At 40.6% G+C, this 17,598-nt stretch overlaps 2 protein-coding genes across 3 annotated transcripts; one reads left to right on the top strand and one right to left on the bottom strand.

Annotated features, from left to right (window-relative positions):
- Positions 1-1,289: 1,289 nt before the first annotated feature.
- LOC142399950 (otoraplin-like) lies at positions 1,290-4,867 on the bottom strand. Its single transcript, XM_075484513.1, has 4 exons — positions 4,645-4,867; positions 4,343-4,482; positions 3,957-4,067; positions 1,290-3,842 (listed from the first exon to the last, which is right to left on the bottom strand). Exons 1-4 carry the CDS (start codon positions 4,757-4,759, stop codon positions 3,819-3,821), a joined length of 390 nt encoding a protein of 129 aa, XP_075340628.1. The 5' UTR covers positions 4,760-4,867; the 3' UTR covers positions 1,290-3,818.
- A 2,022-nt stretch (positions 4,868-6,889) lies between these two features.
- Positions 6,890-16,149, top strand: gtpbp2a (GTP binding protein 2a). 2 transcript variants are annotated; one of them, XM_075478386.1, is made up of 12 exons: positions 6,890-7,310; positions 8,329-8,355; positions 8,761-8,945; positions 9,161-9,269; positions 9,370-9,567; positions 9,763-9,937; positions 12,569-12,788; positions 12,932-13,067; positions 13,174-13,232; positions 13,335-13,506; positions 13,672-13,836; positions 14,074-16,149. In XM_075478386.1, the coding sequence occupies exons 1-12, from the start codon at positions 7,110-7,112 to the stop codon at positions 14,254-14,256; spliced, it is 1,830 nt and encodes a 609-aa protein (XP_075334501.1). In that variant the 5' UTR covers positions 6,890-7,109; the 3' UTR covers positions 14,257-16,149. The 2 variants fall into 2 exon arrangements, with proteins under 2 accessions (XP_075334501.1, XP_075334502.1); XM_075478387.1 differs by lacking the exon at positions 6,890-7,310 and adding an exon at positions 7,793-7,895.
- Positions 16,150-17,598: the final 1,449 nt, after the last annotated feature.

The following is a 17,598-nucleotide window of genomic DNA, read 5'->3' as shown; positions in this document are numbered from 1 at the left end:
TCTTTTTCGGCTCCACAGGGCGCTGTGCTACTGGCTGTAGAGGTGTGGGTGTGAGCATGACATTGGATACGAACAAAAACTGTAACCTACGTGTGGTAGCTGCTTCTTTAAGCTTTAACACAGAAAATGCACATCCACTCCTGAGCACTGACGTACATCAATCTCCTCTGACAGAGTATCTCGGCCCGTCGCCATGGTAACACACAAAAGCAACAGCTGTCATCAGTAAGATTGACTGAACTTATTGTGTATATTTCATATAAAGACCTACACATGTGCACTCAACTTCAATTGGCAATCATTTGAAAAAAGCTGAGCTTTAGACCTCTATGGAACAGCGATGATAACAACCACTGAATTCAGCAGTCAGTTCCTCTGTGGATATTGATGATAATGATCCCACTTTCATCACAGTATGACCACATGATAAGACAGAATTCATTTTCAAAATGGCGTCTCCTCCACTACCCTGAAACTGTCAGTGCTTTATCAGGCTCCTTCGACATGCCCCAGGCATGTTCCTACTGAGTGACATTTTGTGGTAGAACATTTGATGCAGGTTATCATTGATTTTAGCTGAGAGAGGACGGGGAGAGATTGATTGCATGCGTGACAGCCCTATTTCCTAAACTTGTAAGCATACCTTTCTAGGAATGCCTCAGGTCAGTCTGGCATAAACTAATGAAAATGACCTGTTAGCAGTGGTCTCAAAAATCCCAGCATTCAGCTGTCATGTACCAGTTTCCCCCGTGAAGGCAGATAAATTCAGTGGCAGCTCAGAGGAACATGGCTGAGCATTCCCTTATCAAACTAAATTGGAAATGTCTTTCATAATCCAATGTTTCAAATGAGGAAGATTTTAAGATGTGATATTTACAATCATATCTGTGTGTGTGTCATGACACAAAAATATGGAATACTGATGATTCAAAACCAATCAAAAAAAGATTTAAATCATCCTTTGGAAAGAGCTTTAACAGTGACAATATGTAAGGCCATGTTTAATCAAGATAGTTCTTCAGGAGCTGTGTGTGTGTGTGTGTGTGTGTGTGTGTGTGTGTGTGAGTGCGACTGATCCATACAGTTTACTTGAATAATCTCCTGTCTCATTTAACTTATATTACATTTATATTAAACTCATAGGGATATATAGTATATGATAAATGACATGAAAATGAAATTTAGCCTTTAGAGTTCTAACAAAGGAAGCGGTAGAAAGCAACCATTGGAAACTTTTAAGGAGGTCTGGTCAAAGCAGTAAATGATGCATGTCTGAAAGAACAGCTACATTGTGTCCATTTTATAATTAAAACACAGAGTACATAAGCACCAAACAGGTCAACAGATAGCTTTTATGCAATCCACCTGTCTTACTAGAGGGGATTTTGATCCTGATCACTGTGGTAATGAGATCAGTCAATCATTCGATCAATTGCTGTCCCAAACACTAAAAAAGTAAGCCTCATAATCAAATACAAAAGAACACTGACTTCTACATAGGCTTTTGTCTCGCGAGTTGTTGTGATTGTTTTATTAATGATTGTTCAAGGAATTACCATGTCAATAAACTCATGTGGTTGAGAGAAAGGAAGCTGAGTAATGTCTGAACGAAAGAGTAATGCTCCATATATGCATCTAAAAAAAGCAACACAAATAAAAAGATTCATTCTTCTAACATGCTTACAACATAATAACTGCATGCCAGTTTATCTTATAAGTTACACATTAGATTAACTGATCTTGTTCATTTGTTGGTTCCCCTTATATCAATTTTGGTGATTTTTCAGAGATAGCTTCCAGGCAAAAGGGAATTGTAGATGATGAATTGATTTCAAATCACTTTGTGTCATAATTTGTACGTTTATTCTTGCCCTCAGCCACATTTCGACTTTCTAACACTTCCCTGTCACCTGAAACCCTTTTAAACTTGTCCTGCAGAAATACTCTTTTTTTTCTGCCATTTCCATACTTCCTCTTCAACTTGTTCCCATTAGCAATGCCACTTCTTATACTTGTTCAGCTCACTCACCCACTGTCAGTTTTTCAGTCTTAGTGCTCTCGCTTCTATCAGTACCAGAGACTGCCAGTTGTACCTGTCTGTCGACTTGTAAGCCTGTGATTGTATTTCATTAACATAACACGGCTCATGTTCTTGCCTGATTCTGTGTCTGGATTTTGGTCTTCTTTCCTGTGTTCTGGACACCAATAATGGCACCTCTGTGCACTTATTTCTCTTAGATTTCACAGATTACATCTGTCATGAGACAGAAAAGCAGAATGCTTCATTCATTGCTCATTTAGAATGAACCACATGGCAAATCATAATTTTTGTGTGACAATATATAAAGCATAAAAGTGTCAAGAAACCTTTAGAGTCTGATAAGAAGACCCTATTAGCATCACATAGTGGATTTGATTCTGTGTTTGCATCGTATCAGGAAAAGATTTTACAATCCCTCCGTCAAAAAGGTTGGGAGGCTGTGTACAATGTGCATTAAAAACAAACTGCAATGATTTGCACATCTCATAAACCAATACATTATTCATATTAGCACAGGGAAAGCATCAATAGCTGAAAATGAAACATTGTACTATTTCACTATTTCACAAAAAATTTGACCTCATTTTGAATTTGACTTCAGCAACACATCTCGAAAAGGTTGCGACAGTGTCGTGTTCTTCACTGCGTAGGATCCTCTCTTCCTTAAAAAAAAAGTCCCTCAGAATCTGGGAACTGTGGAGACTTATTACTTAACCTTTCAGAGATAAAGCTTGTCCCTGTTTCTCTTATATAGGATTCTAGTTAATCAACAGTACTGGGTTCTCTTTGGCATGTTTTGCCTTCTCATGATGCTTTAGCTTGGTGAACGGTCTGGACAGCAGACAGGCCAGTCCAGCACCCAAACTCTTCTACCACAAAGCCTTGTCATTGTAATGGATGCAGTATGTGGATTAGCATTGTATGGCTGAAATTGCTTCCCTAAAAAAGAAGTCATCTGGACTCGAGCATAAGTTGCTCTAAAACCTGTACTTACATCTCAGCAGAGATCAACGTTGATCAACTCAACGTGCATGTTTGGACAGTGAACTGTTTTCAGAGACCTGGATTTCTGGAAGTGTTCTTGAATCCATCCAGAGATGACAGACCATGACCGAGTTGTCTGCTTTTAAAGCAGTGCCAACTGGTGGCCTGAGGATCATGGGCAGCCATTACTGATTTTTGTCCATGTCCCTTGCATACAAAGAATCTTCCAAATTCCCTAAATGTTTTGGAGATATTATACACTGCAGATGGTGGAATACTCAAAGTTTCTCCCATCCCAATCATTTTGAGATGGGGTTGTAGCAAGTTGAAGATAAGCTATTATTTTTTTTATTGAAATAGTAGTATGTCCCAATTTCAATATCTGATATGTTTTCTGTGTTCTACTGTGAATACCCCATTGGTTTATTGAGATGTACAAATAATTGCCATGTGTTTTCTAATCTCCATTATACACATCATCCCATTTCTTTTTTAATTCAAGTTGTACAATGAAACACATCCGAAAACATCAAAACAGCATTTAGAAAACCAGTTCTTGTCTTTTCATTTAAACTTGACCAAGATTTATTTAGCAAAAGATCTTGAGCAACACACATGACTAGGTAACTGAAAAGTGGGTGTATTAAAGATATGGGGGGCTAAAAGAGTGAAACATTCCTGCTGAAGGAATCGAATATGATATAACGCTACACTGTCTGAAACTTGGACTTGACAAAGCCACTGTCTGTCCTTTATAAAAGCAACCATCAGGAAAAGGAAGATTTGAAAAGCCTTAATCACAGTAGAAGTCCATGTCCTAAAAGAGAGGGAAAATCATAATGTTGGCAAGTTCTTACTACTCCAAAAAATGATTTTGGAATGAAATGATTCATCTTGAACAATATCTGATAGAAGACATAAATATACTCACATTTGTTTGCATATCAATTGTGTTTTCGCTGAACTTATTTGTCTCCTTCACCACAGTTGTAGGGAAATATCCGATTCTGCCCATCTGGTCCACATAGCGCTCACTGTACACCTGCCAATGAAAATAACATCAACTATGTAGCAAATTAACATGCAGCACATTGCATGTTTTTTGCATTGAACCCTCTATGCTCAACTTGATTAAATCAAGCTCATTCAGATGTTAAACATTTTCAAAACAGATTTTTCAAAGACACTCCTAGACATTTTGCTCTATCAAGGCAGCATGGAAAAATATGTTTGTTTTTACAAGCTTTAACATATTCTCTATACATTTTGTTACTGCAACTTTCAAACGTGTAGTGGGGACAAGAACTATGAACGTACACTTCCAGCCCAGAAGACTCCATTGCCCTCTGCTGGTATGAGTTTAGAATACACATAGACAATCTGACCCTTTTTGACGTTGATGAATCTGCAGTCCGGAGCTATGAAGTCATCCAAAGCTGTGGCCATGGAAAGAACATCTAATAGAGCAAAAACAAACAAAAAAAAGGGAAGTTTAAGCATATGGCCTACAGTTTTTAAAATGTTATCTTGGATATGCAGTTTATTTTCTCTATCTTAATGTAGGACTGTTTTCAGGATACATTCTACATACTGTGCAATGCCTTAATGTTCTCACTTACTTGAACATTCTGCGTCTCCACAGATCTTGCTGTCTGAAAGTTTATCCATGAGGACGGCCCTTGTCGCTTGATGTAGTAGTATCACACAGAGCAGAATCACCAGTGGATGACTCATGTTGACCGAAGGAGCAGAACCATGGGAAAGCTGTACGGGAAGGTATGAAGGAGCTTGAGGCTATGAAATCCCCAAACTCTTCTTTCAGCCAGGCTCAGCCACTGAATGGGCTGAGCCCGTGCATCAGAGGCTGCCTGACCAATCAGTGTTAAGTTTCAGAAATGTCTACAACTATTTATCTCCCACAAGGGAGATGGCTGACTTTTCTCAGATCTCATTCTCTTTGCAAAGACAAATAGTCACAGTTTATGTGAACTCTTCAAAACAACAAATTTAGATGCAATTCAAAATGGGAAAATGTTTGCTCGTGTGGCAAACAAAGGAGCTAAAAGGGTTATCTTAGATGGAATAAACTGTAGGTCAAACATAAAAAAAAAATACAACTAATAAGATATAATATAAACAACTGAAAATATAACAATAGTAGCAGAAACAGGCACAGCAGTTTATAAGTGATAATACTAGATTTCATACACATTGTGTACTGTAAGTAAATGTTACAAGCAAATGAGCAAACAGTTCATTAGCATAGCAGTCTGGAGATGATTTTAGGAGAAAAATATAAAAATACAAATAAATACTTATGTAAACAAAAACAAACAAAAAAAGGTTTAACCAATTTAAGTTTAAACACGGGCTGCATGGTGGTGTGGTGGTTAGCACTGTTGCCTCACAGCAAGAGGGTTCCAGGTTCAACTCCCTTTCTGTGTGGCATTTGCATGTTCTCCCTGTGTATGTGTGGGTTCTCTCTGGGTACTCTGGCTTCCCACTGTCCAAAAACATGCACGTTAGGTTAATTGGTGACTAAACTTGTCCTTAGGACTTTGTGTGGCCCTGAGATGGACTGGTGGCCTGTCCAGGGTGTACCCTGCCTATTGACCACTGGGATAGGCTCCAGCCCCCCCGCAACCCGACAGATGGATTCAGCAGGTATAGAAAATGGATGGAAGTTTATTTTCAAAACTAGTTAGACAGTATACAATGTGATTATTGTAAACCACTTTCAAAAACCTTTTGAAAGTATCCCATGTTGTAAATACTTTTTACTGCCAGCCAAGATTCTTTTGTTGTTCACATAGATTTACATATAGGCCTATATCTATATCTATAAATATAGATATATATGACTTTCTAGCAATCCTACAAGTTGTTTTCTTGGAAAATTGTTTCAGTTCTGTACTTCTCTCTATCTGCTTTGTGGGTAGCAATTCTTTTAGGGTTTTTTTTCCCGCTGGGCAGCTGCAAAGAGGAGCATTTTAAAAACTTTAACAACTGACATCACCGTGTCTTAACTAATGATGACCATGAACAAGCCTCATGCCTGGTGTGCCTTTCACCTTTTTTTCACTTGTTCCATTTTTGCACTTTGTTCAATGTTCCATTTTTGCATTCAGTTCATCTCCTGCTTATCTATGCAATGACAAAAGCTGTTACCAAACTTCCCTGGCACCCAGACCGTTCTTCCCTATGTCCTCTAAGGGCACAGTGGAGCTCAGTTCAATAAGTAAGACTTATCTTTAAAACACGCCACAGCTTAAACTCCAGATGGTCAAGAAAAAGCCCCACTTGATCTGTTTTTGTTTTCTTTGTTTTTTTTATTTTGAGGGTTTATTAGGACAGTGACGATTAGTCATGCTAGAACCTCTTGCACGATGAGCTTGATAAAAGTGATAACTGTTTAGAAATTCATGAGTAGGCAAAAATGGCTAATGTTAATAGGGAATTAAACAATCTTTAACAGACAGATAACAGGATTATTTAAAATTGTCACTGGAAATGTTATTTCTGTAATATTGAAAATGAATCCACAAAGGAGTCACTGAAACCTATTAATGCAAAAGTCTACATGTCACAAGAGAACGTAGACTTTCGATTTTGTGAAATCTATTCTTAACAAGCATTTCATGTTCGCTGTAAATAAATACGTATTTCCTTTTTCGTCTGATGCAAAGGCTTGCAAAGCGATTTGCGTTTGTATCAATGCTGAATACACCTCGGTTGCTAGCTGGGCGGAGTTTAAACCTACATTAGTTCAAGTCTAATACAGAAATCAAAGAGGACCGCTCACTCGCGGTCTGCAGTTAATCAAATCACGCACACCCTCTTGCTGACGTAAGCACACTGTGAACTCAAAACCACAGTCTCGGACGGCGGTGTTATTGTTCGGTTTGGAGAGTTTGGGGGACGCGGGTGCTTTGTTTTGCTTATAGGGGATATGAGCTACCATTAGCTGGATATTTTTGACATAAATATCAACACATACATGTCTGACCCGGGGTATATTTTGATACTATAGCAAACCTTTTAGGCAGGTAGTGGTAAGTTAATAACTTAGGTCCCAAAGAAGCCGATGGATGCGCGGGTATCGGAGTTGTTTGGATCAGGAAATGGACACGGCTCCTGTCCTCAAGGTGTTGCGTCCAACAACAAGCCGGGGAATGGCTATGGGTCTGCTTCGAAAAAGGCTTGTGCGAAGAACAACAAGAAAGCAAAAGCCCGATTCTCCCGCAACTTCAAACCAAGCAACAACACCCCGTATCTACCTCCAGAGGTAGGACTGAAATTACGCTCCAAACCACAGCTAGCGCACTCAAGCTACTGTTGTCCTCGAAAGACGAAAAAGTCTGTCCATATAACCACTTTTTTTAATTGCATGACGTGTAAAACTGATAATAGATTTAGTGAAAGGATTTCTTGTCGCCGGGTTTAGCTGATTTGTCTCTGCAGTGACACGTAGCAGGTCGGCGAGGGAAGACGAGTGAGGTGGTCGTGTTGGGCTGAGATTAGTAACATCTCCCATTTGTTCCAGACTTACAATATGCCATTCACTTGTGTTTCTCTGCACAAGACCAAGTCAAACCACAATTGACCAAAATCAAAAGGCCACTTGGTGTTTAGGTGGCTAATATTTAGCTAGCTAGCAGAAGCGGAACAGCTGTGTGTTTGTAAATAGGGGGGCGGGTGTAAGAGTGGTGACGCTCTCTGAACTTCACTCAGGAAATAACTGTGTTGGTGCGCATTGCCATTAGATTTAGATTTCACCTTTTTTTTAGTTGTTCAAACTTCAAGTCGCACAACAGCCTCACGCATATCTAAAAGTGGGAACCGAACAAAGACACATCGCGGTCTCGATCAGGTGATCTTTTAAATGTCGCTGTGAGTTATAGCTAGCAGGTTAGTCTTGACAGTAAAGAGATGAACTCTATTTTTTTTTACATCATCGTTGTCAAGAGCTCGTGGCTTCAACTGATCCCCGAATGCAACTAGATCAACCTCCCTATACTGATCATAAAGCCAGTTTGTCCCACATCCTAATAAATCTTGACCGAATTCACAATGGCTGTCACACATATGCGTGCTTTGCCTAATAACACAGAGAGTGTCCGTGTATTAAGGCTAACTAAGCAGTTGGTCACTTTGTATTGCTGTCAGTGAGTGCCTACCTATTCACAGCACAAGCTTAGTGCTCATTCAGTCACACTGCTTTTTCTTTTTGTCTTTAAACAAATCGTCGGCCCGTTGTCACTTCTGTGCTGTCTGACTGCTGTTGTTTCTCTCCTATCTCCTAGGCCGAAGAGGGAAATATAGAGTACAAGGTAAGCAAGCCGGCTGTGATGCAAGGACTTTAATTGTTCCCAGAATGCTCCCATTTCCCTCACAGAGATGCGGTTGCATCATACTGTGCCCCTTTAGATGTTATTGGCACATTGTTATAGTCAGTCAGCAACGTGTAGGTAATATGTCAGAACATATAAGTGCAGCCTACCCCATGGAAATTCAACACCGCTGTGGATTAGCAAGAACACTTTTAGTACCTGAACAGCTGCTTCCCAGCAACAACATAGACTTTATTCCACTTCTTTTTATTATTTTCTTTGATCATCCCAGTCCTACAGTAGTCCTGTTTAACTTTTGTTACTTGGATCATAATCAGTTGACTACTTACTAGACCCATTCGACTTTCAGCAGTTTGGGTTTCTAAAGGAATTGCCTTATTCTAGCTGAAGCTGGTGAACCCCACGCAATACCGCTTTGAGCACCTGGCGACACAAATGAAATGGCGGCTGCAGGAGGGTCGGGGTGAAGCTGTCTATCAAATAGGTGTCGAGGACAATGGCATGTTGGTGGGACTGTCAGAGGAGGACATGAGGGCATCGCTAAAGACGCTCCACAGGCTGGCAGAGAAGTAAGTCCAGGAAGTATCTCTCGCTTTTTCTTCAGATCTTACTTGTGTCATCCTGATTCGACAGTGACTTTAACATGTCTTTCCTCTTTAACCCAAACTAAATTAAAGGAAATTAAAGCTAAACAAAGGAGTTGAGATGTTTGTCTCCAGTATGAAACAAATTTACTCCAATCTGTAAATACAAAAATTCACTGTTGTTTTTTTTTGTCTGACAGAGTTGGAGCTGACATCACTGTCCTGAGAGAGCGGGAGGTTGATTATGACTCTGACGTGCCTCGCAAGATTGCTGAAGTTCTCATTCGCAAGGTGCCAGATGACCAGCAGGTTAGTTTGGCTCCTGTAAAGGTGAACGGTCGGTTTGACCCTTTTCATTTTTGAGCTCTTTCATGCTTTTGGTTTTTTTCCCTTGCTGTTTTTCCTTTAGTTCTTAGACCTGCGAGTGGCGGTGCTGGGTAATGTGGACTCTGGCAAGTCCACCCTGTTGGGGGTTTTGACACAGGGCGAGCTGGACAATGGACGGGGAAGAGCGAGGCTCAACCTCTTCAGGCATCTACATGAGATCCAGACTGGACGCACCTCGAGCATCAGCTTTGAGATCCTCGGTTTTAACAGTAAAGGAGAGGTGAACAAAACCCCCTCTGCCACAGAATAAATAATATCAACATCAAGAGTTTTTTTTTTACGTGATTGTGGTTATAAAAAGGGATGATTTTTAAACACCTGGTTTCTGTAGCTAACATCATTCAGCAAATTACTGCTTCTGCAGCTAACGCTGATGAATGTTTTACCTTTTTTTTTTTTTTTTTTTTTTTCCTAGGTTGTGAATTACAGCGAGTCTCGGACAGCAGAGGAGATTTGTGAGAGTGCCTCTAAAATGATCACATTCATTGACCTGGCGGGTCACCACAAGTACCTGAAAACCACCATCTTTGGCCTCACCAGCTACTGTCCAGATTTTGCAATGCTGGTCGTCAGCGCAAATACCGGCATGGGTGAGCACTAGTAGATCAAGCTGCCTCTGTGTTATGTTCGTACGAGCCTTAGCGTCATTACATGGCTGTAAAAATGTGCATTCGTTTCACATGGCAATTGAGACGAGCCGGATTGATAATTAACCTGTCAGAGGGTGTTGATATACTCTTGCAGGACCAGTTTGACTAAAAAGCGAAACATCCGAGCGCACATAACATACCAGCCGTCCAATTACATCTCCTCCCAACGTCTGCTTGGCACTGCGAGTCCCAGAATATATCAAGATAGCATCCGATCACAGCAAAGCCAGGTGACACACGGCGCCTGATCCCAATCTAAACCTGATTTCTACAAATGAAATCAGCAAGTAACAGCAATGTAAGCAAGTAACTCTGCTTTGATAACTTTGTGGAAAAGACACGACACGGTCACCGGAAGTTTTTCCCCAAATACTTGCAGGCATTAGCCTTTTTAAATTGAGGCTTGTTGTTCACTGGGCTCGATTACTGTGGTGACTAAAGAGATAATTTACACTCTATTCCACAGTCATTTAAAGTCTCCACACATTTAAAGTTGAAATCTAGTAACTTTGCACTAATGTTTGTCGGTGTTTTTGAAAATTTTAAATCGTGTGCATTGTTTCAGGCTTTATAGTTACAATGATGCAAAAATCACTCCAGATCATAATGGGGTACAGAGGAAAATGCAAATAAGTCTTCTCATGTAAAAAAGAAATAAAACAATAGTTTGCATATTCTTTTGTAAAAACAACAAATGGGACTGCGAGCAGGGAGCTTGGATCCAGCAACAACATACCCTGAAACCTGAGCTGATGATGCTAATGGAACGGGCAGTTGTCAGCTTTACTTCCCAAAGACATTTGTTGCTGTAAACTCACATTTCAATGTAGCTTGCAACAGTCTGTGGTTAAAATACTTCCAAACAGGAGACACTGCAGGCTCAGATAATTCTGCCACTGGGACTCACATTATCTCCGTCTCTGTCAAGTTGAAGGTGGGGCTTTGACAGACACCATGAGGGGACAGAGATAAGACTTTTCTTTTTTTTTTTTTTTCGCTTTTTTTTTATGTGTATAAAGCTTTAGAAAATCTCTAAGGGCCTCTTGTCCGTTTTGAAAGCAATACTTCAAAAACATCTGGTTGTTATGAAATATGTTGTGTTTCTTTCTTTTCTTTTTTTTTTACTTTTGCAAGTGGCAAGTGAACTGGTACAGTATGTGAAACCTGAGATAACACTCAGAGGCTCAGAGGGGAGTTAATAGATGAACTATATTAAGCCTCTGTCAATGTAAGGCACGATTTGATTAACAAATCATAAAAGATTCTGATATGCTTGAGACGCTGTTGTTCAGTTCTTTAGATTTACAATTCTATTTTGCTAAGCAAAAGGGGTTATGGAAGTAGTGTATCTGCTTCTGTCGGTCAGTAAAAAGGGGTTTTAACATTTATTCCTTCATATCCTTTTAAAGCTTGCACATTCAGCTGCTTAATTTCCTTTTATGTTTTCTGTTCTTGGTACGCTGTGGACATTGCTGTGTTTATGTATGCTGTGGGAAAGGTTGTGCTGTGGAAAAACGGGGTCAAGAATGTACACCACGTTAGCTTTGCCATAGACGGGATAGGACACGCTGTCTGCAACCCAAGAGCTGCAGCTTTAATTATGAAACGGGGTAATGGATAGGTGCAATTCCTAGGGCTCGTCTTCAGCTCCGCGGGGCCGGCCAAACAGCAAGTGGTCTTTTTGTATTGCGCTGTGATGTTTTGATATCTCACTGTACTTTGAAACATCCAGATTAACCAGATCTGCCTTTGAAAATGCTCGGGGACAAAAAAAAAAAAATCATCTCATGTTTATTTCCCTTGGATCTGCTTAAGAGGGAAAAAAAACCACGAACTGCTGCTTCGGATTCAGGGTATTTCAAATCTATGTTACACTGTAATGTATCCTGTGGGTCAGTACACTTGGCATTTTTGGTGATGTCGCACAAGTTGAGACCCATATCACAGTTGTGATACTAAACATATCACTGGAATAGAAGGACCAGCATACATCCAAGACACTTTCATCTGTGGGAGACATCCCTTTGTTTAGAAGTTATTACTTTGCACTGTAAACAACCAAAATATTGAGGAAACTTACTATAGGGTTGCACATTCCCCAGCACTGCTATCCCATCTGCCTGATTCAATGACATAACACTCGCATGTCATGGGAAAACCTACCTGGTCTTATCAGTCTGTATGCGTGGTCTTCTGCTGCAATCTATATAGCAAGCATATAGATAAGAAAGGTTATCTTGGGTCCCAACAGTCCTTAATGTCTGAATTGATTTGGAGGAGCGGTTTGCCATGCAGCAAAAGGCCAATCTTATGTGTGTAATAGCAGGTGGTTGCTTATTATTTATCCCAGATGATTAGTGTGCATAAACAGCCATGTGTGTGCTTCTGCAGGAGACTTTGTCCTTTACTGCTTGTTTAATGCAACCTACCCCACAAAAGAGCACCAGATAAACATGGTCTTTGTATTCTTGAGGTTCTTTTTTTTTTTAGTGACTTGATTCAGTAAAAGGTAAGATGAAACTAATGTTTCACTGCTGTTCCCTACTTTTTCTGCTTCCCACCCTCTTCCAGCTGGCACAACACGGGAGCATCTGGGCCTCGCCATGGCCCTGAAGGTGCCCATCTTCATCGTCATCAGTAAAGTGGACCTCTGTACACGGGCCACTGTGGAGCGCACGCTGCGGCAGCTGGAGCGCGTCTTGAAGCAGCCGGGCTGCAACAAAGTGCCCATGGTTGTGAGCAGCACAGATGATGCCGTTACAGCAGCACAGCAGTTCGCCCAGTCACCCAAGTATGACACTTATTGTACATGAGCCTGTTTCTATGTATCAATTTTTTTACTTTGTTGGTCAGAACACTTGTAAGAGCAGAGGCTAGAAACCAGATGGTTGTGTCTTTGATACCTGTTTTCTGCGCTTGCTCTCTCCCTGGCAGTATCACACCTATCTTCACCTTGTCCAGTGTAAATGGTGAGAGTTTAGACCTGCTCAAGGTCTTCTTCAACATCATCCCTCCTCTCAGCAACAGCAAGGAGCAGGAAGAGCTTATGCAGCAACTAACCGAGTTTCAGGTAAGTCTGAGGTGAAGGACGCGGCCAGCTGGCTGTGATTTGCACTCTTGCAGGTGCAGTGTAAGTACATGTATGATTTTGACGTCATTCGTGTCCATCATTACAGGTGGATGAGATCTACACGGTTCCAGAGGTGGGCACAGTGGTGGGAGGTACTCTGTACAGGTCAGTGTGTTGGAAGCCTCATTTCATTCCAGATGTAATTTTTTTTTTTTTTTTTCTCAAGCTCGATACCTCTCTGACCCTCTTGTCTCTTCCATCATTCAGTGGTATTTGCCGTGAAGGAGATAGTCTTGTAGTAGGGCCCACAGACTCCGGCCAGTTCCACAAGTTGACTATCGGCAGCATCCAAAGGAATCGATCAGCATGCAGAGTACTCAGGGCTGGCCAGGCTGCTACGCTTGCCCTGGGAAACTTCGACAGGTCATTACTTCGCAAGGTCAGACTCTTAATGTTCTACTACAGTGTGTGTGTGTGTACTCGATACTTGATACCAGATATTATATGTTCTGGTGATGCCATAATACATTTATGCAATTTGAATTCACGGTTTCAATCCCAACCACATTATCAGGTTGCACACTGAAGTCTTATCTATGTGCAGGGCATGGTGATGGTGAGTCCAGAGATGGATCCTACCATCTGCTGGATGTTTGAAGCGGAGATCGTGCTCCTCTTCCACGCCAAGACTTTCCACAAGGGCTTCCAGGTTACTGTTCACATTGGCAATGTGCGACAGACCGCCACAGTGGAGGCTGTTTATGGCAAGGTTCGTTCATCCAAAGTAAAATTGAATCATTTGAATCCGTTTCCGTTGAATTGGTATCATTTTGGCTCAAGCAACGCTCTCTGTGAGCACGTTTTTTCTTATAAAAAAACTCCATGGGTTACGGTGATTTCTAAGAAATAAGAACAACACGAAACAACACTATTTAATTCCTCCGTACTTTACCTCTATGCGTAATGCTGCCTTTGCTTGAATCCTCTTCTGCTCTCTGCACCACAGGAGGAGCTGAGGACAGGGGAGAAAGCAGTGGTTCTCTTCAAGTTCATCAAGCACCCAGAATATCTGAAAGTTGGGGCTAAGGTGCTCTTCAGGGAGGGAGCAACTAAAGGTATCGGTCACGTCACCAAGTTGCAGCCCCTCGCCCAGTACCAGCCATCCCATGTGGAGGACGAGGAAGCCTAAAATGTAGTTAGACGACCACAGCGTAAAACACCGTCCCGCCCCGAAAACAAGGTGCTTTATAAACGGCTTCCTGCTTTCTCAAGAAGCCACCTTGCCCTGTTCATGCACAGTAAATCCCTTCTACAGGACTGTGGTTTTACCTTTTTTTTTTTTTTTTTTTTTTAAATTTTCACAAAGCCTTGTTATCGCATGTCATCTTCAGCCTTTTGAATAACTGCTGATATTTTAACCTGCTTTCTGGTGTTGAGTTTTCAAGAGTGTCACCTTTTCTCGGCGCAGCGCGTTAACTCAGCAACATAGACCAAAGTGATTTTCAAAGCAAACACAGTTGCAATGCACAGATCAGTAAGTAGCAAATATGACATTTCCACATCTATGTTGAGGTGCTGCCTACCAAGTTTACACCTAAATGTACTCCGAATTCAAAATTGATCCTCACACACATTTGCACTGAACTTCAAATGTCAATTGATATACCTTTTAGCAGATATCTATTCGCAAAGTATCAGATGCTTCGACATGAAGGTGTAATCGGTATCACCTCTGTGATACATGATCAATAACCCGCAGCAGCTTGTCTGTGTTACCAGCATAGTGCCTGAAAAACCTTGGATCTCACTGTTTGAATACTTCTGGATCATATTGTCTCGGTGACTGCTTTTGCGTTTTGAGAAGAGCAACAGCAACGAGACGCATTTGTCGGTGTCGGGCGCAGCTCGTCCGTCTCGGAGAAGCTTTGCTTCAAGCTGTGCTGCAGACATGGGCACTTTTAGATTGTGATGGGGAGAAATGGGGGTATGCAAAGGAAGAACTTAGTTTGTGTGTCAGTCTGCCAAAATCACACACACGGGCAATCACCGTTTTATGTCACATTTGTCAGTGAGAATGATTTTTTCTTTTTTTAGTCACAAATAATGCCTCACGGAAGTGCAGCGAGTTTGTAACCATCTCGCTGGCTATCTTTCAAGTGCTTTAGTAACTCAGGTCAGCGTAAATCTTGTATTAGACAGCATTCCACTTTCACAGAACCGCTCCAGCAGAGGTGTCTGTTGCTGATTTTGGGGAGTTGGGAGATTTGAAGAAAAGGAAAGAAAAACAAAAACAAAAAAAAACAGACCATGTTGTTAATCCCAAAGGTGTGTGTTTGATCGTGCGTTAGTGTGCGAGGCTGCCGACCGATGCAGCTTTGTTTAAAAGCAGTGATAACGGAGGTACTTGATGTTGTCTCTTCACTTAAGTTACTGATGTCACAGGTTTAGATGTGGTTTAACAGTGCCTGCCTGGTGGAACTACCATTTGGGTATCCTTCCATTCCAGCCCAAAGTTTTACAACTTAGGAACGAACATCTACTTGAGTTGGTGCTATTATTCGAAACAGGTTTTGTTATTTAAAAGAAAAATTTTGAAAATGAATGTTGATTCATATTTTCAGCCTCACCGTCTGTCTTACTACTGCATGTTGACCTGATTTCTACACACATTTCGTCCCACTGACATCAGTGATGCGCGTGGAAACTTTTACTCTGTGCTCTTTTGTAGCCCCTGCGGCATCAGTGCAGTTTATATGCAAAAGACTGAGACGTTTAGGATTACACTTCAACCAAATTGTTTTATAGCATTTATGAAGAGTTCAGGTGTCGGCTTGTTTTAATGCATTACAGTTGTATTTGATAGATTTCTAGAGGTTTCCGATTTTACAGTTGACTCACATTTTTTTCACTGTTGCAGTTTGAGGCGGGCACATCTTCACTATTTTCAAAACCCATTCTTTTTTCTTCTTTGAATCGAAAATGTTAATATTTTGATCATTTGTTGGGTAAAATGCAATATTTATGTACAGATCCAATTTGTGTGTCATGGTGTACATAAATAAAACTTTTATTACCTCCTGAACAGCTGTTTTTGTTTAGTTTTTTTTTGAGTGAAACCAAAAACAAAATGCTCAACCCGGTCATCCAGCACCGTGTGTTGGCTCTCGTGTCACAGAGACATGACTCACTGCAAAAGGTGGGGTTAAGAAGAGGCAACATTTTTTTTTATTTTTTTTTTTTTATTGTTTTGCCCCTCCTTATTCTGCTCCCCATCTGATGCAATACAGCGCAAGAATGATTTATTAAGAGCAGGTCAGGCTCATGTACTACTCATGAAGCTCTAAATGAATCAAGCTTTTGGACAAACACTTCCCTTTAACCCTTGTGCCCCTTGTGTGGTCTTAACATTCTGTTTTACTCCCTTTGTCCTACGGGTCAAAAATGACCCGCCCTACCAAAACCCCAAAATAAAGCAACTTAATTGAATTTTAAATCCAAAATCTATTTTGTATGATGAAACCACCTGTTATTTATCTATTCAACTCAATTCAATAATTGTTTTATCTTGTTTTAAGACAATCACCAGTTTTCAGGATTACACTTTTTTTTTTTTTTTAACCACAAACCAACTGTCTGTGTGACCAACAGTTTTCTTTTTTTCTTAGTTTTATTTTACATAATAAAGGTTTATTATTTCTATCATATAAATGTGAAGTAATTACTTCTGAATTAATTATATTGAAAGGGAAAAAACCAGTGAACTTTTTTTCTGGTGTTTAAATGTTTTTATAATTCACGGGTAAAAAATGACCCATAAGACAGCCCACATGGAAACATAAACAAAATTAAAGTATGACTTTTTCTAATGATGGGGTGCCTTTAGGAAAAGTCATAAAATTTCAAGTTGGAAAAAGATAGTTTAAGATATTTTTTCAACAGCTAAACATGGGAGTGGGTCACTTTTGACCCGCAAGACAACGGGAGGGTTAAACATTCCCTCTCCTTACAGCTTGTTCTCCCGCTGTCCAATAACATACAGGACTGGTTCCCTTGGAGAGGAGCCAAAGCACTGCGAGCTGGTGATTGGTCGAGCATATGACGTTATCGCGCAGCGTTAATCATCATCGTTATTACTATTTAATCCAACTTACACTCACCAAGCATGCCAAACTAGCCTAAAATGTCAGTTTAGCGCGAATTTGTACTGCACTAGATATTGGTTTGACTGAAAAAGTGAAGGAAATTCCTAAATCAGCCACGACCACCAAACTACACCACTGTTAACTGAGCCTCCCCAGTTCAAAACTCCACTCTATAAACCTCTTATCTGTAAAACATATGATGGTCGTGATGGCTCAGTAATATTAGACAAGAGGTGTAAAATAGTTCAACTGGAGAAACCTTAGGGAAAATTCCATATTACATCCTGCCAGTGACTGGTGCTCCGTTTGTCTGATTAGCTTAAACATCAAAGTGAGTTTAATAAAGTTGTGTCTAAATACTCAACCAATAAAGTTTGAATTTAACCGTA

This window comes from Odontesthes bonariensis, chromosome 2 (assembly GCF_027942865.1).
Source record: "Odontesthes bonariensis isolate fOdoBon6 chromosome 2, fOdoBon6.hap1, whole genome shotgun sequence".
Taxonomy (NCBI): domain Eukaryota; kingdom Metazoa; phylum Chordata; class Actinopteri; order Atheriniformes; family Atherinopsidae; genus Odontesthes; species Odontesthes bonariensis.
This window is presented reverse-complemented; position numbering and strand designations above follow the sequence as displayed.

Coding starts and splice junctions, on each gene's coding strand:
- gtpbp2a (XM_075478386.1), top strand. CDS start 7,110: ATGGATGCGCGGGTATCGGAGTTGTTTGGATCAGGAAATGGACACGGC. Junction 7,311..8,328: donor CCCCGTATCTACCTCCAGAG/GTAGGACTGAAA, acceptor CCTATCTCCTAG/GCCGAAGAGGGAAATATAGA. Junction 9,270..9,369: donor AGGTGCCAGATGACCAGCAG/GTTAGTTTGGCT, acceptor TTTTTCCTTTAG/TTCTTAGACCTGCGAGTGGC.
- LOC142399950 (XM_075484513.1), bottom strand. CDS start 4,759: ATGAGTCATCCACTGGTGATTCTGCTCTGTGTGATACTACTACATCAA. Junction 4,068..4,342: donor GAGTCTTCTGGGCTGGAAGT/GTACGTTCATAG, acceptor TTTCATTGGCAG/GTGTACAGTGAGCGCTATGT. Junction 3,843..3,956: donor CAATTGATATGCAAACAAAT/GTGAGTATATTT, acceptor CCTCTCTTTTAG/GACATGGACTTCTACTGTGA.